This window comes from Pseudopodoces humilis, chromosome 5 (genome assembly GCF_049639895.1).
Source record: "Pseudopodoces humilis isolate 2021_Gansu_Grassland_sample_001 chromosome 5, ASM4963989v1, whole genome shotgun sequence".
Classification (NCBI taxonomy): domain Eukaryota; kingdom Metazoa; phylum Chordata; class Aves; order Passeriformes; family Paridae; genus Pseudopodoces; species Pseudopodoces humilis.
In genome coordinates this window covers 59,941,488-59,962,361 of record NC_142204.1, presented here as the reverse complement: position 1 = coordinate 59,962,361, position 20,874 = coordinate 59,941,488, and the positions used below count along the sequence as shown (strand labels likewise).

The 20,874-nt window shown below is 37.1% G+C and overlaps 1 protein-coding gene across 7 annotated transcripts in view; it reads right to left on the bottom strand.

Annotated features, from left to right (window-relative positions):
- Window positions 1–559: 559 nt before the first annotated feature.
- Window positions 560–20,874, bottom strand: part of ATXN7L1 (ataxin 7 like 1) — a 113,910-nt gene continuing 93,595 nt past the window's right edge. For 5 of the 7 annotated variants that reach the window (XM_088055419.1, XM_005526001.3, XM_088055417.1 and 2 more), the window contains 7 exons: window positions 19,721–19,803; window positions 18,617–18,873; window positions 16,270–16,462; window positions 13,826–13,947; window positions 10,285–11,236; window positions 6,298–6,372; window positions 560–3,169 (listed from right to left, as the gene is read on the bottom strand). In XM_088055419.1, the coding sequence (XP_087911545.1) occupies window positions 3,128–3,169; window positions 6,298–6,372; window positions 10,285–11,236; window positions 13,826–13,947; window positions 16,270–16,462; window positions 18,617–18,873; window positions 19,721–19,803 (1,724 nt within the window). In that variant the 3' untranslated portion in view covers window positions 560–3,127. Of the gene's footprint in view, window positions 3,622–6,297; window positions 6,373–7,008; window positions 8,122–10,284; window positions 11,237–13,825; window positions 13,948–16,269; window positions 16,463–18,616; window positions 18,874–19,720; window positions 19,804–20,874 lie in introns of those variants that run through there. The other 2 variants (XM_014255196.2, XM_088055416.1) reach the window with 2 other exon arrangements.

Genomic DNA, 20,874 nt, shown 5'->3' with positions numbered 1-20,874 from the left:
TGCAGAGCTGTTGAGCCAATGAGCAATTTAAGTCTCATTTGATCTGTAATTGGAACAGGCTCTGCACAGAACAAGAATCTTAATGCCTAGATAAGAGCTGCAGTTTTAGTATTAATGATGATAAAAAGACTGGTTATAATTTGTACTGCCCATTGAAGTGAGAATTCCTAAATCTAGCAGCTGTAACAAAGTTAATTCTTACACTGGTAAGGAATAAGAAAATGCATTCAGCTAAGCAAAGGAATTTAAAAATGGTTTATAAGTGCAAAAAACCTCAGTAGCTGATTACTGCATGTGTCTTGACATATAAATACAGAAATATTTTAGACATGAATGCCAAAAATAATCCCAGGGGAATTCAGCCCTGTACGGAAAGCTGGGCAGATCTTTTGAACTACCATGGAATTCTCAGTGCAGGGCATCTGCAAATGTATTTCAGCCTCTGGGAAGAGAAAGAGCAGTCTTGCAATGCACACCATTTTTGCTTTGCAAAGAGAAATAATGACAAACCCCATCTGTTTCTTACAAACATATAAATTATTTTATTTACAAAGCCATGTTACAAAAAAAAAATAATAATAAAGCAAAAAACAAAAAATACAATCGCTCACTAGAGAATATCTCCAGGCCCGGTGTTGAACCATGGCAGTATCAATCAGATACATGTTTGTTCTGGTTTTCCTTTTTTAAACTGTAAGCCATAGAATTTACTATTTACACCTACTTTAGACATTTATTCTGCTTACAATTATCACAAGCATGGAATGAACTCTATTTGATACTGCTAATACATAAAGGTGCAGGACAAAGAATGAAAATACTTAGTGTTACAAAATATGGATTGTAGAAAAGAAATTGGCTGTACAAGTATGGCATTTTTTTTTTTCTTAGAATGATTGGACATGCTTTCTTCAAAAGTCTTCTGGAAAAGGTTCTAAAATCTGTAGTAGGAAAGCACAATATAGCAGGTGCAAATTCATTTCTGTGCAACAACAGTTATTTAATATATCCCATGACTGACCAGCTATGCAAAACCCACAGAGTTTTGTTAAAGTGCCATGGGTCAACAGCATAACAAAATATAAGGTGTAAATAGAAAAATTTCTTTTTTTCTTATTTTTTTTAAAACAATAGTTCACTGAGAATCAGCAATAATAGAATATGCTGTATAAACTATTCTCTACAAAGGTCGATCAGCACTATTTACAATTGTTACATCGATACAAAAGAAGGCATACAAGTTATCCAAGTCGCTTTTTATGGCTGACGGGCCTATGCATTGCGTATGTGTAACAACCAAAGCTTCTGAGCCTCTATTGCTGGAAACAAATCACAAGGTTTTCAGGCAAATGGGGAAGAAAAAGAACTACGAGTGAATGCTACACTAAGAATGCATTATAGGCTGGTCCAGTTTGTATCCACTTTTTTCCAAGAGTTTACTTCCATTTCATTTTGCAGGCTAAAATTTCAGGTACATTTCATTAAATAATGATTCTTTGATGATGAAAGAACACCACGGGATTTTACGTCGTGCTTAACTTTCCTGAAATGCTGTCAGGTGTAAGCCAGTTGAAAATAAAATTTAAGCAGCATTCAAAGGACAGGCTCCATAATTCAGCTTTCCAATTAAAAGATGCATGGAAACAGCTAAAGCTTTCTAAAACTACAAAATTGCTCCTTCAGTCACTGATTAGCATTATTTCTCAGAAGCAACCACTGAATCTCACAACCACTGTTTTCCCTCAACAACTAGAAATAGCAGTTCATTGATTACAGAGGATGACTTTGTTACTGAGATTTTTAAAATCCTGCAGTTTTATAACTCAAAATAAATTAAAAAAAATCAACATAGTACTGCTCCTAAAACTGAACAAGACAAAAATTGTGCAAAAATAACAAAGATATGTACACATTTTTCAGTCTGAAGAAATGTACAATAAAAACATAATTCAAAGAACATTTTAAAAATATAAACATTGCTTAAACTTTCCTAAGTTTCATACTGTTTCTGAAACTATACCGGTCAGTTAGCTCTGAAGTATAGCAAAACATAAATTATTACAAAATTAACACTATAAAAATTTATTTTAAGAATATTTCTAAACTTTTTTTCAAAGGGTCTAGCCTTGTTTATAATTGCTTAAACATTTTTAGTCTTAAAATTTGCCTTAACCCTTCTTTTTTTAAAAAAGAAAGTAGTAATAATCTCCCTATTTGCAGTCTCTTGCCTTTCCCCAAGATGTAAATAAACCAGCATATAAGTGCACTTTTAACACTGTAGAAATAAAAATTAACTCCTCTGTACTATTGTTCCAGTACCTAGTATTGGCTTCCTGATTATAAAATCTATATTTTATTAAAAAATTATTCAGTAATCCTATAAGAAACACTGTCAGTGCAATTCTATTAATGCAAGCCAATCTGCTCAACTCCTGTTCTCACAAACCCAAACTGTTCACTGAAGTTATCAAGTGTTGTGTTCTTAAGGGTCTGGAAATCCCCCAAGATATGGGGATTTTACACATTGGGCCCCTGATAACAGTAATTACAGTTTGGTGCAAAATTCTGCTGTGCATTGATTGAAGTATAGATTCCTTAAGAGCCTGATCCTGGAAGAGGCTGAACACTCAGAATTCCCACTGAAATTATTAAATGCTGTAGGTACAGAGCACCAATCAGGATTAGTCCCTAAAGTTGCAGTGCCCCAGCTGTTTGCAAATTACTAAGAAATGCACTCAATTTTTATCCATAGGACAAGCTTAAATACAGAATTACTGTAATTTTTATTTAATGAAAAAATTTGGAGATCCTTTAAATAAATTCAAATCATAATCTGGATTTTTCTTTTTTTGGAATGTGCATTGTGTTCTGGTTAGGAAACAAAGGGAGCATTGCAACGCTAACAACTTTAAAAGGCATGAAACATAACCAAGCAGAACGTACAGATCAGTGGCAAATACAAGTGGAAAAACTAAACAAATCACTATTACAGTTTTCTGTAAATTTAATTCTCTTTAAAACCACAAATTCATAAAAGATTAAATCCATCTGCAGGACATAGAAAAGAAAAACCCTGTGGAGTAGGGCTGCTGAGAGCTAGAGATTATAGGCTGGTTCCTTTTCCTTGTTATGGAAGAGTCCTTATTCTACCAGTCCGGTTTGATGTCTTCTAAAAGAGAAACCAGAGCCAGGTTCAAAATCACACAATGTCTTTTGGTATAAAACACTTCAATAATGTCTGTGGCTGACAGTACTCAAAGCAGGAATTTTTTTCAAGTCCCTGAACTAAATTTCCTCCCTGTTTACTGACTACATTAGACCTTTAAGAAAAGGAACTGCTTTGAATAAACGGCATATTTCCTTTTGGGACGGTCTGATTTTAGTAAGCTTTGGTGAATCTCATGTTCATTAACTTGGTTATCATTACAAATAAAGAGCAGCAATTAGACGACAACTCTGAAGAATCTTTTCCTCTACACAGCATGTTTTCATGCACAAGGAATCCTCACACAGCATACACGTTGTCACCTTCCCTTAATAAAATGATCTAGTTACTCAGTATTTAAAAACCACCGCATACTGAGGTCTTGAAGTGTTAACACTTTCAGGCACCTAAAAGCACTATGAAGACAAAAAGACTTGATTAGTTAAAAACCTAGAACAAGAATAAAATCTGGAGAAAACAAACTTTTAATACATACAGGCACAAACAGTTTGACTGTAAAACTACTATTCCATTAATTTTTGTTAAAGACCAAGTAGTTTTTTTAGGAAAAAGTAGTATTTCTTTTACTGAAGCAACAATAGTTGGAAAACCAGGCAAGCTTTTATGCATACAATCCCTAGTTCAGGTCTCAAAGAAGGGCAGCAATATTCATATGAAACATTAATTGAGAAGAATCTGTTTGAGTTTAACCTGATGGACTTTAATGCAGTGGGAGTGAGCTGACAGGCCCACAACAATTCTCGTGATCCACCAGTCCCATGGGAGTACCCGAGTGAACTTCAACACATGGAGCAAGTGATCAAAAGGAGCTACTCCTGTGACATGAGAACAACTACAGGCCACCTTCAGCTCACAGCTCAATAATGAGCACTCAGTTAAGGGTGGCAGGTGACCTTCCCAGCACTGCTGTGTGTTCTGTCGTTCTGACTGGCTGCTTTGGGAAGGTCAGCAGGAAGCTCTCCCAGGACTGCGCCTGGGCCGTCACAGGTGCAAACAAGGCTGGGTTTACAGCCCAACACCATTTTCCAAATGCCACACTCTCACCCAGCCACTCAACCCTGTGATGAGTTACGGACCCCTCTCCCTTCTCTTGAGAACAACAATCTTCTCCTCCCTTTGGCTCTCCCTCTGCACCAGCAGACAGCTCCACCAGGTTGCCTGGCCAGGGAACACAGCAGAGGCAGTCCAGGGGAACTGCTCCATATGCACATTTAGCTCGGCAGCTACAACTCTGCTTCCAACTGCATTGTTAGAAATCTGTTGTTGTGATGTATTCATGAAAACTTGCCAGATTTTTCCAACTATAAACCCTGGTGTATAGCAGAGATTGTCTCTGCCTACAGATCTTGCTTCACTTGGACTCCCTGATTATCATGGTTATAGCAACACTAACATTCAAAACAAGAGAGCTCAGCTTCCAGTTTTTACTGACACAACATACACTTGTAGATCCACTTATTGTTACCTAATTATTAACACCTTTATAATGAAATATTACCATAGTTTAAGATAGATTATATTTAGAGACTATTCAATTGCTAGATTGGAGATAAACACTGCCAACAAAGCAGCTCAAATTTGACAGTGACAAGCATTTATTATAAAGGGAATCATTATTTGTGGTTCCAAATACTAAAATCCTGTGTAAGTTTAAAAAAAAGTTTAATAAAACTTAGTATCAACTTAATTTTTTTAGTTTTTGTACTTTGAGCTCCACATTCAACTACCAAACTGACAGAAACATATTTTTAAAAATAAAGAGTTTGTGGAGCTTAAAACTAGTAAACACTTCTATTTTTGATAAAGTTATGAAAACAGGCAGCTGAAAAGGTCTGCAATAATCTCAGTTTACATAGAGCTGACACAAAATTAATGTTTTGTACTCTTAGGTTTTCCCCATGGGATCTAGGCAACACATCCCAACAAGTTCTGCCCCTTGGGTAGCGTGTACGTTATACTAACACAGGAGCAAGACATTAAAACAAAAACAGTTTTGCACTTCAGAAGAGTTTGTCACTGGCAGTCAGATGACAGTGCCACACAGGAAAATGCCACTCCCTAGAAGTATGAAGAAACTTTCCACTTTTTTCCCTTTGGAGTAGTTTTCCCATACATATATTGCTTTGCATTCAGCAGTGAAAGAAAAAAAAATAAAATTTACTGTTCATCTCACGATATGAGTGATTCAGAGTATTTTAATTTGGCATACAGTGATGGGCTATCATTACTATTCCTTTCCTGTGTCTACATAGCAGAAACTAAACAGCACAACCATTTGGAGTAACTATTCATACATAATTTAGCCAGAATACATAACAGAATTCTAAGACACTGTCTGTACAGAAAAATCCTCTGAATTACTTGTGACTATACCTTGCTGAGGTGGGAAACCTTTTCACACTAAATAACTTTATATTAAATTCATGATAAAGTACTCAAGTTGGAGAGTCAAATAGTAGGGGCCATATTGAAATAAACCAGTGTAGCAGTCCTCCAGACAGATGAAGGCTGGATAAAAAAAGCTGAGTTACAGCATTTATTATCATTATCCAACTCATAGCCTGTTTAAGCAGAACTCACATTACACATGGGTTAGTTATGCTTTCATATTAGCTCCTCTGAATAGTCAAGTGCCTTGTCTTCTCTGTCCTATTTTTGCTCTCCCTTTGCTGCTTTCACTTCTGGCCTGTTTTTAAATGCTGTCCCTCCTGTGCCAGTCTGGGGACTCTGCTGTGCCATCTTGCTCAGCAGAAGTTGGACAGAAAAACCAAAAGAGACCTGCTGCTGCTGAACCTCTATTACCAAAGCAACAGCCAGCGAGCAGCACATGAGTCAACCTGAGACATAACTCAGGTGGTGAAAAACAAGCAAAAAAATTTGTAATTCATAATTCTTGGAGGGAAAAACAGCTGGAAAAAAATTACATGAGAGGAGAAGTCTAGTATTAGTCCACTGAAAGGCAGTTTCTATAAAGAACTGTTTTCATAAATTGTATTTTAAGATTTTATAGTATAAAGTGTTTCAAAACTGTTTACAGACTACTTAAGTACACTTTTTAAAAAGCAACTTACTTGTCTGTTGTGTACTGGGTTTGATGTACTCGAAGGACTGGATTGTGACAAAGCTACACTGCTATTTTTTCCAATCTGAAAAACATCAATTGAGCAGTATTGAGAGGCACATTTGTCAGTTGAATTCAGATGCTGGTGATGGCCTTCCCTTCCCTGTGTAATGTGGCACTAATCACATTACATTTGGATCACAGATAGTTTGCTATTGCAAAAGATACGCTTCAGATAGAATCATCATTATCTCTCAGAGCCTGTACACTTTAAATAGTCTTAAAAGGCACATAAATACTGTTACAGGTCAGAAAATAACATACCAAACAGTTGCTGAGGGAATATAAACTGCAACCCCCCCACCTCTCTAGACCGAAATACTGGTTTCTCTGGTTACTGAAGTCACTTAGAGCAGCTGTTCAGAGAGCACTGAGTGCTCCAGGTCATGGGATCCTCCCCAGGAGATCTTCCCCACTCCTGGGGAGCTTAAACCAAGTGGCCAAGCACCAGGGCATGCCCTAAGCTATTCCATTTTTTCCCATATATCATTACTCAATAGAACAAGTATTAATCACAAGAACCAAACTCCAGAGGTTCAAATTTGCATTTCTATCCATTACTGCATCAGAGAATTTCTTTAGAAATGAGTGTAAATTGTAGTACACATACATACATTTTAAAATACTTAGTTATAATACTGCAATATTCCATCTGCTTGTTTCAATGTTTGTGAGTTTCCAGCACTCTGCAAGAGCAGCCTGTCATAGGTTTTTCTACAATGACCTGTAAACATGGTGTAGATATTTCTCTTGCCATACAAGAAGGGACACAGCTGTTGAGTCAGATGTGTTGTTCCGCAGGGGTTACAAGACTGATAAAAACTAACTATTAACCTGTCTGTAAATGGCAGATGACTGCAGAGTGAATAGTTGTTTACAAAGTCACTGACTTCAAGTAACATCATTTTAATCCTTTGATGGAGAAGTAGCAAGAACCTGTCTCCTAAACAGTGAGAAATGCAGTAGCCAGTTTCGTACTGACTTGGTGGGGCTGTGGCATTGGCTGGCAGGGCCTTCACAAGAGCAGCTTTCTCCTTCCCTTCCACAGCATTGTTTGTTATTCTGCCATTTCATGTACAGAGTGAAAGGTAGCCTCTCTCTTCCTCTCCACACCTGCACTTTTTCACACAGAGATTGTTTGAAACAGTGTTCTCTGTTCACATTCTATCCAGAATAAATGTTTAAAGATTTTATTTACAACCAGTTTTGAAGGTGCTCCCATGGTGCATGAAAATTAAAAGGATAGGCCTTTGCCTGTCCTGCTCCCTTCAGCTTGTTTTGCCTGTCACAGCTGTTAACATAACAGAGGAAAACATTCTTCAGCTACAAATCTTCACTAAAGGTAAACAACCTTCTATCTTTCCTGGTCACTCAGAACATCGGGACACACTTGCAAATCTTTCTTCTTTACATACAGCATTACAGCACTCATAAACTCCTCCAAAATAAATACATGTCCTCTTTTGAAATGGAGAAACAGTCACACAGACCAAAGAGGTACAGCACTCTGAAATGAAGGAAAGGTTCTCAGATGTCTTGGGTTTTTAATGGGGGGAAACACTATTCCAAAAGTATAAGTGGGAGGCCAAAACTCAAATCCTTTTTTTTCTCCCCTGAGTCTTTTAAAAATAAAGTGTACTTCAAAACCCAATGGTTAACACTTCTATCTAATCAATGGTCTAACAATATCTATCCAGTCTAGAGTTGAATTAAATAAGAAAACTATACCTGAGCCTATCACCTGTTGCTGTGTTCTTAGTCTCTTCAATTTGCCCTATTACATGAAGGAACAAGAGCAAGATTTTAAGTTGTGCCATTTTTTTGATTGGGATTTTTACTGTAACTGCATTTCTAGAAAACAGCAAGTCAAACAGCACAGCTTAAAAGGAAATTTAAGTATTGTATTCTTCAGAGCTCCAAGAAACACATGTAGAGTATGTAATATTATTTGATCCATATGCTTAAATGGGTACAAATTCCATTTATACTGTATTGCATACGGTATCCTTGTCACAAAGACAATTAGCTGCCAGCCACACTTCTGAAACACAATTAACCCCAAAGGCCTATTTTTGACTACTGCTGTAGCTCCAAAAACCAGCAATATAAGAGGAAAGTGTGACCAACTTTTACATATATAGATACACATACATATATGCATGTATACATATGTATGTATGTATGTATGCACCTGGTCATATATATATAACATATATAGATATACACAATACATACATATATGTATAACATGTTTAAATATCTGTATATTGTAACACTCACTATAAATATTTAACCTCTTACTTCAGAAAAAATTATTAGTCAGAATTACATTTTTACAAATATTCAGCAAAGACCTCTGATAGATTTTTTTGTGGTTTATTTACTTCTATAACTGTGCAACACCATGAAATACATCAGGAATTGAAACAGGAATGACATACAGGAACAGATTTGATCCCAAGGGAGCTCAGAATTTGAACTCAGAACCTCTTCTGTAAGATTTCCTCACACTGCACTAGCTACAGATACAGTCTATGTCCTGTGAAAAGATGATACAATCCATTTCATATTACCCATATTTGTACCAAAATACCAATTCCTACTTACTTTTTCTTTCCATTTGACACCTTAAACCTCAGGGCAATTTAATCTTTTTGGGCACACATGTTTCAAAATTCAGATTGTGTGACAGAAGAATCTGCAGCAACCTCTGCTGACTTCAGTTACTTGAAGATCAGTTCTGGTCGCAGGACACGTTTAAGAGGCTTACAACAGAAAGACAATGCCACTCCCCATTTTAAAAAGCCAAAGAGTTCATCTCTGTTGCACCTCTGCTGGAAGTAGGAAAGAGAAAATATACCTGCTAGGCCATTCTTTGAGACCTTCAGTCTGTCTTCTATACCAGCTTTAGAATTCATTTATTCCTTTTCTCCTCTCCCATTTCTGCCATATTACTTATGGATTGCTTTGCACTTACCATCTTCTTTTTAAATTCCACTTGTTTTTATGGGCAATATCCTTAGGAAATGAGAGCTTCGCAAAAAAAAAAATATTCCTAAGCTACCTTCTCTGGATTCTCTGAGGTATCCTATTTTCTATGGCTTTGTGTTCCATACATCAGGGCCAAGCATTGTTTTGTGTGCACTGCACAGCATTGGGCACGGCAGCAGAATGAAACAGTCGATCATTATAAAGATTGTATTGGCAGTTTTCCCACCAGATCTTACTTCACATATACTTTTGTCCTTACATAGCACCACTGAAAGCCAAAGCTCTGTTACTATCAATGAAGCAATGTGTGTAACTTTATCTGCTGCACTGACTTCAATATTCTGTGAATACATGTACACTGAAAAAGGTAACCAAATGTCCACTAAAGGTCATCTGATTAAGATCACAATTCCTTAATTTTTCCAGTTTCAAACAGGAAACAACATCTGAGGTCAGGCACCTCAGACTCTCCCTGGGAGAAAGGTAGATGTGATATGAAGAGACTTGCATAACATTAGGAAATGAACCAGCAACAAGTTTGGAAAAGAAATAAACAGTAATTCTGACTCTAATCTTCCTGTTTAAATAACACAATTTATTTCAGAGAGATGAGAATTAAGAAAAAAAAAAATCTAACAATTATTTATCCATTCTGGACATTCAATTTTACTTGCCGAGATAGAAACAGCTACTTTAATAATTGAATAAAAAATCTCATAAAATATTTTGAGAAAGTGTATATATATATATTAATATATATATATAATTTTTTTAACTCTCAGAGCATCTTGCTATGACCGGTACAAAACAAGTAAGTTTCTGTATTAACCTAGAAAGCAAATTGTGTGATGAAAACCCATCTGTGGCATTTTCTTTTCAGAATGAATGAAATATTTCAAGGAAGTCAGACATGATCTACAAAAAAATAACTGGAAGAGTCCCTTACCTGCCGAGAGATGGAGCTGCTTGTAGGATCTGGCACCGCAGAAATAAGGTTGGCAGTGCTCTTTCTATGAACACTATTCATACCAGGCATTTTAGTGATTTTACAGGCTTTGCTACTAGAACTAGAGTTTTTACGTTTTTTTCCTTCTGATTTGTCAAAAGAAAGGGGTAGAGAAGACACTGCATTATGTGCTCCCAGGGAGTGGTCCCCTGAGTGGTGCACGAGAGAAGATACAGACAGATTAGAAGAGTCAATACTGCTCACTACCATGCTCATGTGTTTCACTGAGTCTGTTGAACTACTTGACAATGAAGTCCGTCCTGAGGGCTCCGATTTGGCACTGAGTGGGCTTGTTCCATTATTGGTATTGTGCACAGACACACTGTTAAAGGAGGATGTCGCCTGATAGGAGTTCAACGTTGAACTGGGGTTCAGGACACAGTTCTTTTTGTGGGACCCTGAAAATGAAGATGAGGAAGATGTCTGCAAAGATAATGAGGATGATGACGACGATGAAGACGACGACTGCGGCTTTTTCTTTTTGTTACTTGAAGACTCATCACTCCGAGATGACAGGTCTTTCACTTTTGAGGATTTGCTGGTTTTTGTTTTGGATGGCTTGTGGGATGGGGAAGGGATGACTGCTGGCACTGGTGACACAGCTGATGGCGCCTTAAAAGTTGAGTCCATGATACTTAGGCTTGCAGCCATGTGAGGAAAAGCTGTGGTGTGAGACATAATGGAATTTGTCTCTGCCGTTGTCACAAAGGCTGCATTTGATAACATGGCTGATGTCATTATGTAAGAAGAAGTGATTCTTGAACTGATAGGTGTTGAAGGAATATACACCGCACTGGGGTTGCTAAAGGGCTGTAAGACTGATGCTGGAAAAGGAGTGGAGACATGTGCTGCTGGAGAAGGCATGGGACTGTCTGCCGCAGGAGGAATTTTCCTAAATAGAAAAGGGAGGGAAAAAAGAAGAAGAGAGATACATAAAAAATTCCATCCAAACAATGCAGATAGGAAATAATTTCCATTAATTTATTCAAAAAAGGCAATCCTAGATTGTTACAATTTTGATTCCTATTTTATTCTATTAATCATATATAGCAATTAAGTGCATAGTATTACAATTTAAACACATTATTACAAATTTCATTTCCTTTTTCCTTCTCTTATTTTACTAAACAATTAAAAAATGCAAATAAATGCCTGACAGTGGCACCTATACATACCCTAGTCACCATGTTTCATTAATTGCATATGCTTTGCTTCAAAGCTCAAGTTGTGGAACAGTTTCAATATCAACCTAAACTCATAGGTAGTAAATGTGACAGTCTGAGGGGTTGTGAAGCACTTAATCATTGAGCATAAAGAGGAAAGATCATCCCTTACCAAATGCAGTGCTATTCCCAACAGCTCATTTGAGCGCTGGTTAGATGGCATTAAACAGGTAAATTATTGATTAATTTTCACTGATATTGAAAAAATGACAAAATATTAAACAGAGCTTGATAAGCTTTATAAAAAGCTGAATACTCTTTTGAGAAGAAAGTATAATAGTATTACCTGTGAAATTAGTAAGGTGTATTCAAATTCCTTTCCATTCAGCCATCATCTATTATTTTATCTAATGTGGTGTTATCAAAGAAGCAGACCTTCCTAATGTCTCTTGGAAAACTATTATGTGAGCTTTTCCCATTATTTAGACTTAAATTTAATTCCTGGTTTAATCCTAGTTCTCTTTTCTGAGAAGTTGTACAGCCCCATAACTCTGCCCTTGTTATCCTCACTATTGACGCCTTTCCCATTTTTAAAGGTTTACTCTTGCCATCACAGAAGTATGACAAAAGAGCAGCCCTGGGTGTGCTATTTTATCAAAAATCAAATCCTAATTACAAGTGTTCTCTCCAGGTATTCCTCTTGTGGAGACTGTTGGACAGAACACTGTTTATGGCACAGTGACATAAGGGATTACACACAGTCCATGCTGCCAGAAATGAGGAAGTCCTACTGCCTGCCACTTGCAATGCAAACAAAGCTGCTTATCAGAGATGTCCTTCAGGTTTCTTTTAAAGAAGGGCCAACAATTCCTACCCACCTTTGCAAAGTAGTTTGAGAATTAGGGATTAAAGTACTTTGTTAATGTTACAGTTCTGAGAACATGGCCCTGCATCCCTGTACCTCTGGCCACAGCTGCAGAACTATAGAATAGCAGCCTCACATCCAGGTCTGCTTAGGGAACACAGGGAAAGTCCAGAGGAGGGTTGAGGACAGCAGAGGAATAAAACAGTGGTTAGGCACTGTCAGCTTCCTGTGTTACACAGACAAGTGAGTATGGCTGGAGCTCATCAAGGTATTAGAGATTATATAAACAGCTAAAATTTGGGAAAACTTTTAAAATCAGATTTAGTGGGAGCAGGATAAGGCCTGTTTACTTCTGGTATCAAATGACTACTACAGAGGTCTGTTTTTTGTACTAGTTTGTACTAGTGGTGGTACATGTTTTTCAGATGCCCAAGCATCTTTTCTCCTGACAAACAAAGCCAATAGGTAACTAATTTTAATCTTCCTGTATAAGGAAACTAAAATATTTTTTAGTTGTGGAAGGTGACAGACACTAGTTTACAAATTTACAAAGCAGATTGAGCACGATCAGTCTCTGAACTGGCCCTTTTATGGCAGAACCAACCATTTCTAAACTCTATCTCCTAGCACAATGTCACTATTATCATTAAGTTACCAGGTTAGTCAGACAAGCCAAGCTTTAGTGCTTAAAATATATATATTTAAATGAAAATCAAACCTTGTTTATCTAATGGCTGGCATCCAATGAATGTAACACAGTCCTGATAATAAACAGTGACATGAAACACTGCACTTTAGCATCATTACATTGGAAGAATGCATATTCTGTAGCAGAATACCCCCAAAAAATCAATCTATGTGTAGATGCCATGAACTGTTAATTATTTTTTTTTTTTTTAAAGAATTAATATCTATTTTAGAATTGCAGTCTATTTCAATGGATCTGTGTAGTCAAAGCCTATAGTGCTTGGAAGCTGCATATGTGATAGAGAGGTGCTTCAACAGTGAGTAATAATCAAACTTTTAAGACCCCAAAGGCAGTAAGGGCACTATGGATTAAAAACCTATCATATTCCATCTAATGCACAGACAGATGTGCACCAAGTTCCTTATCGTACAACTCATGAGTCTTGCACAGCAAAGCCTGAATGGGTGATACCGGTGCATGATAAAGGCATAAAATTCTAAGCAAAATCAGGATTCTTAAGGACTAGAAAGAATCCTACATCTGACAGAAATTTACATTGGACTAGGACATTGTTCCGTTGGGCTGTATATTCCTTAACAGAAAAGAGAAGATTTGTACACATGTTACTGTTATACCTTAATACAGATGTAATTTTACAAACGGAGTAAATGTCCCATGGAGTGTTTAATTTACAAATTTTAAAGAATTAAAAAAGTAAATCACCCACCAAGGAAAAAAAAAAAGAAGTGTAAAAATTACACTTACTTCCACATCTGTGAGTTCAAGTGTTTTTCTACCATGGAGTTCAGTGCGAATCGAAAATGGTCCCATCTTCTGTCAAAGACATAGTACCCTCTTCCCATTAAGCGACTGCCATATGAACAGAACTGAAAGAAAAAGTATTTCAATGTTGCTTATAAAAATTTATTTCTACATGATGAAATATTTATTGGTAGATCAAGGAACACCACTGTAATTTGTATCATGCATATAAAACCTTTAAAATGTGGTTTTCATTATCTACAGCATAAATAGTTTTTTTAAGAATTATGAAATATGTGCATATTTCAGCTTAGTGTAAAGTATATTTCATACTTCATTAACGAACCAGTGCTAGAGAAAGAATGTAACTGTTGAGGTACTTTCAAAGAAAAAATTCTTACTGCCTCAGAAAGACAAGTTACACTGTTCTGTGTGTCTTAAATCTCATAACTGCATGACAGCAATAAAAATATAACTGAAGTGGAAAAAAAGTGCAATGGGAACATCTTTAGTATCTACTTAATAAACAAATCCCTGACATTTCAGTAAAAATGTAAATTATCATCCATGGCATCTGTGCTACTACAGAACATGGGCTACACTCTTGACAGTGCATGAAAATCTACTGGAGGAGTAGTATTTTGAAAATTCTGCAGAGTTCAGGAGTACCTGCACCACCTCCTCTAGAGAACCTCTTGAAAAGTCCTGCTACACTGAAATGTTACAATCAGGAATCTGCTCTTGGTTCAGCACAGTCTTTATCTACATGATGCAGAGAACTGCTGCAATGTATTTGTAGGAGAGAACTCTGTTACAAATCATCCTCAGAAAACAAGACAACTCTCCATCATACAAGGGACACAGTCACATCAATTATGGCTGACAGCAGAAGCACTGATGCAGTAGAAGAGCATCTATTCAAAGCACTCGTCAGCTTAATGGACAGCAAGTGGTGACTGCAACTGTTCATTTTAACTCTGTTTCATGACAAGGTTAAATAGGTTAATTAAAATCACCACCTAAGCTGACAAACTAGCCTTACCTCCCAGCGAGCTACCACTAACACCAAGTACCACCAAGAGGCAATTTAAGTACCTACTGACCTTCCCCCTGATCAGTTTTTACCACCTGGCCAGGAGGAAGTTGTAAGGAAAAGAGTCTACTCAAATATGAAATTCAGTAATTAACATAAACTAGATGTGATTGACACTATCTTTTCTGACTTCACACTGATATGGACTAAGAACTGGTTTCACTACCAGTAACTGCTTCATTTGAGAGATGTTAAGATTTCAGAGAACAGATGAGTCAGTGGGTTTGCCTTGAAACCGAACTAGGATCCTAAACCAAAATGGCTATTGACAGCCACGCCTCACTGCTGAGGCATGTACAAGAACTGGCTGCACTTAGATTATTTTTTGAATTGTGTGGGCACCCATGCAGTGAACCTTTAGTTTTTAATTCATAGAGAAGCAGACAGCAAAACCAAAGTAGCATGCCATAGTACCAAGGAAACAGGAGGTTTCTGCATATCATACTATTGTGTGGACTACAGTAATTCTCATTTTCTCTGTAAGAACCAAATACAGGATTTCATCTGACAGTCATTTAATGTCTGGGTCATACTTTTTCCTGGTGTCTGACAGGAGCAAGTTCTCCTTTGCTCCAGGGAATACAAACAATGTTACCAGTTATCACAGTGTTTATTCTGCATATTATATGGAAAACATGCAAGTGTATTCTTTGATTCAATTTTTATGAGAACCAACTCCTAAGAACTTCAAGAGTTCTTCCACTGCTTCTTGGTTTGAACAGTGTAAACAAATTCACACTGCAGAGATAATACCACAAAGCACCTTTTACTACTTACAATGAATTTCTCTCTAACACAGGAGAAAGACAAAACCAGCTGCTCAAACACATACTTCAGCCACCACCAGAGCCTTTTCATTTTGAGATGAATGAAGCAATAGTTTCAAAGTCCACATACACTCACATAAAAGACATTTAATTACTGCTTTAAAGCAGACTACAGAAATGAATAGAGCACTGTACTAGCCTTCTGCCACCAATTGCAAGGTACAGTTTTGTAAGAACTGCAACAACCAAGAGAATATCTGCTCATGTCACATTTAAAGCAATGCAACTTTCCTCCATTTAGCAGAGCTACATCCAATTTGAGGTCTACTGAGAGGACAATCTAAAAATAGAACTTCTGATTTTCTGCTGCCTATCTTGTCCTACATCAATGTATCATGTGTACTGACCAGTGGTCTCCTCCTACCTTATCCCATCCTTACCCTTTTCTATTAAATGCATTTTTTCTCTTTAGAACAGTTTTCAGAATGTAACTTCTTCATTCCTTACCTTCTTACTAAATTACTTATTTGTTCTCCCCTCCCTAATTATGCAAGAACAATGGCAAGGCATGCCAGACTGACACATACCCCAAGAGGTCTGGGATGGTGTCCAGAAAAATGACAGTCTAATTTCTCAGATTCTTCAGCTCCATCCGCTTCTCCTTCATCACTGGACAGTCTGCTTGTGATATCTCCTCCCATGGAAGGCAGTGGCAGTTCTGGTACATACCCACTGTGGTTTGAAGAACTGTTGCTGTTTATGCTATTTGCAGATGAAGGTCTAGAAGGAGAACATATATTTAAATCATCAGCATTCAAAGGCTCTACAAACCTACCTGCTGCCATCAAGCATCAAAGCAAATGATGCCAGAAATTACCAATGTAAACAAGGAGAGTAAAAGACACTGAATAGCTGACATTTGGTCTTGTCAGAAATATATTGTGGGGTTGTCATCAAGTTAATTTTAACAGAAACACCTGTCTATCACCTGAAATTTTAAATTTGTCATGAAGCTGGATTTCAGATCTTAAGAGAGACACTGAATACTTAAAGCACAGGTATATAAAAACTTCTTACACTGAACCATTACTCTGCTACTTGATTAATCCTAAAGGTCCATTTATAAAAATCCTACTAAAATTAGTGTACTAAATATAGGAGTGTTTAGCTGACCCCCTCTACAGGTAGATTAGTGAGTGGATTAACTGGGAGAACTCCTCACAGCATTTTTTACCTTTGTCTAAAATGCAATAAAACAAAGTAGGAATGTCCTTGCATGACAGGGTATGATGGTGCCTTGCCTTTCAAAACTAGTTTGAAAACAGATTAGATTAGAAGTGGGAAAAGGTTCTCAATTACAGTACAACCAAGTATGTATGGCGAGCTCTGAGGCTGGAGGAGATGTCCACACTGGACAAAATCCTCCTTCAGTCTCATGAATTCATGCTCTCAGGACAGTGCAGTGCCCAAGCCTGCAGACAGGAGCCCTGTCCTGACCTGCACAGGGATTGCTCGCCAATGGCATCAGCACAGCCCAAGCTGCAGCTGCTGTTGCCTGGGCTGTGCCAGTGCTCCGCAGCCCCCGAGCGCTCGGCTGAGCCCCCACGGTGGCCCTGGAGGGCTGTGCTGCCGGCAGCAGCAGAGCTGCAGCTTGCTGGACACCACAGAGAGGCCACAAAGCTTCCATAGCTGCTCTGAAACCAGGCAGGACAACCCAAGAGGCGCTGCAGCTGAAACAGAAATGCAGTCTGTACAAACAACGTCTGGCTGCTAAAATCCTCCTCCTCGACTACTACCTCTGCAATTTCTGCAGCTGACTCTCATGGAATTGCACTCCAGTTTTGCTACTTTGACTGTAATACCTACTAAACCCCATTTCTACCTGTCTGTCTATCTGTGCTCCTCTCTATGGAAGGACAGTGTAAGGTCACTGCTTTTCCAAGAATTAAGCAGAGAAACACCAACTCATCTGTGGGTATTCTCTCATTGTCTTTTCACTAAAACCCTGCAAGGCCCACCTCTGCTGCCACAGGAATGAAACTTCATTCAAGCTTGGTGGCCACACAGAAAACACTGGAAACAGCTGTCTCTGTAAGACCTGAGATAGTAAATACAAGAAGTATCTCTTTCAAATAGGGACTATCATAGTAGGAAAGTCCCAAAATGAACACCCAATCCTGACTAAGCTTTCTGCAAAGAAATGAATGATGAAAAAATATAAATATGAACAAAGCCAACTGATTTAGCTCTATGCACGCCAGCCAAAATGAGTACCAAAAAAACCCACAAATAAACAAAATATATGGGAAGTTTTCCAGAGGATAATTAGAATTCAGTAGATCAAATACCTTACTCTGTTTTTTGCAAAAGGATGCCTTCAGAAGTTTTCATTGTCTTTCTGAAGACTGTTTTTGTCCTTTCTAAGAAAAATCTTCAAAATAAGGGAAGACATGCTATGGATGGTTTCATATTAATAGTTTTAAATCAACACTAAATTACACCCTTTTTTACAATTCCATTGATGCAATTCGCAAAGTATTTCTGGATAAAAATTTTATATAAATGTGCAGAATTTTAGCACTAATACCTACACTGATTGATGTAAACAGACTTTTCTCAATTCCCAGTTGTGACCGAATGATTTGAATATAATCTTTATTAATTATTACTGACCATTTTATGAAAAAAATGCAGTTAGTCTGAGATTCTGAGCCAAAGGTGGACACTATTCCTTTCCCCATTCCCAATTAGATCACAGGCTACCATGGACAGAGTTCAATTAACATAAGCTAGCAGAAATTCTTATATTAATATGTTTTATTGTGCAATAACCTAAAAAAGTATTAAATGCTTATAAAATGAGTTATATGAAAGTCTAAGAAATTTCTTACAGCACCTTCAGAACGCAACACTCCACACTGCAGAACTGCTTACCTTGGAAGTACAGAATTTGGTGGTCTAGATTTTGCAGGAGATGTTACTTTAGATTCTTGCCCAGAGTTCACTGAGGATCCTGACAGAGAATCTTGTGCTGGTGTGGGCTGGCTCTGATAGCTTTCCCTTGCAGATGGTGGATGCTCTTTGTCTTTTGCGACTTCTTTTTCCCTGGATCGAGCTTTGTGTTCAGCTAGAAGGATGTCAAACTGTTTTTTACGGCCTGGAACTGCTCGTCGATGATTAAGTGAATGAGTCTAAAAATAGGGTGGTTAAAAAGCATTTGTGTGTGCATGACATTGTTTATGATTCCTCTATACTTCTGATACACCACTAGTCTAAAAGATAAAATCTACTTCAAACAACTTTAGCCACAGTTAAGGAAATAAAGCTCCTAATCCACATTATCTTTGATAATTTATAAAGTCATTCTTAAATGCCAACTTCAAGGCTAAAATTACTTTTTGCATTGATTTTTATATAATAGAGACTACTGACTTACCTTTTCCAAGATGGAAAATAGAATTCCAGTAATTTTAAGATATTAAGAAAATCAGTGTAGCTTTTAACTTACAATGAAAACTGATTTAATTGGATTGAAAAACATGAATATATTTTAAAGCAAATTTAGCTGATCATCTCTACTGACAGGCAGCACATACACATACAAATGTTCATTAGAAATGTCTCACATTGCAGCTACTTTTTGACACAGGATTTATTACTATCACAAGAACAGCCTCCAAGTAATTTATTATACACAAATATGTTAATTTTTTAACTAAAAAATTACTATACTTCAACGTTGTTGCACACATGAACCAAAAAAGAAGCATTTAAAATAACACTTGAGTTTCTACATGAAACATTAATGCTTTTTGCATAATAAAATGACAAGAAAAAAATCTTTTTAGAAATATCAGTGGAATAATGCAGATGCTCCGATTCAAAGAAACAGAATTACACAAAAGAATTACCTGAAGACAGCGCCTGAATACCATACCCATTGTCTGTAAGACAGGAGCAGGTATGACCTCTCAAACTACTGTTGTAGGATTTAAACTATAACAAAGCATCTGATATTTTATCTTCTAAGAAAAGTACCTTGCAGGTGAGCGATCTTGTGCAAGGTTTCTTTGTTTCAGGATCCAGTACTCCACAGTGCTTATTTGGGTCAAATTCTCTTTCTGTTTGATGGGAGAATGGGAAATGAGAAAAAAATAGATTATTAAAGAAGTTTTAACTAGAGTAGCTTATAAATTTGCCTGTTAGAAATTAATTTAATCAGGCTCAGCCTGAACCACTGATCCCATAACAGTGCTATGTGCGTCATGCTTATAGCTGTGCATTTTTTTGTCCTTGCATGTTTAAAACCATTTAGAGCAGGATTTCAGCCAAAGACTTCATGGAAATAAGTCTGCTTACAGTACAGTGGCCCAAACAAAGGACCAAACCAAATCCCTGTGACATCAGTTCCCTCCCTAACTCTGGCTGCCTCAAAGCATTTGCAGCTCTGGCTCCAGAGATGGGCACAATGGTATCACAAGTGCTTTAAACAACTGGTGGCATTTTTAAAAATAAAATTTATCTAAATCTGTCCCCTACATTTTTATAAAAATACCATGTATGTTAGCTTTTACTTCCCGATGTGAAGGGAGGGATGGAATTTAAAGTTTGCAGAGATTATGAAAAAGGCATTTACTTGAGTTCTACTCATGATTAACATTAAAAGGGCATTAATATTTAATATGCTGTATCTGCATATTTAATTTCATTAATATTTTAGTATTTCTATACCATAGATAGCATCACCTCCTTCAGGTTATGTTAATACAATTTTACAGTTTGCACTATGAGCTGTAACAAAACTATGGATCTACACTTGTTAGTTTATGCCATCAAAATCCTCTACCATTACCTTCATACACCTTGACAAATTATGGTGCAATTGCCAGACTGGTTTGCTTTTGTTTGGTAGGGGAATATAAACTATTTGCCAAACCCTGTTTTAACTATACAGTGATGCTACATTCAGATATATTAAATATCCTGTACTCAAATACAACATTTAATCAGAGGATTTAAAAATTCTTTATAAGCAGACAAATGGGAGCTAAGAAGACAGTGAGTCACAGCTGTGTTACAATGTTACGACAGCATCACAGCAAGTACAACAGCTGGAATAAGAAAAGTAAGGACAAGTAGCTTAATGTTAGACAGCAACTAGCCTTCAGATATCACAGTTTCTAGCAGTTTTA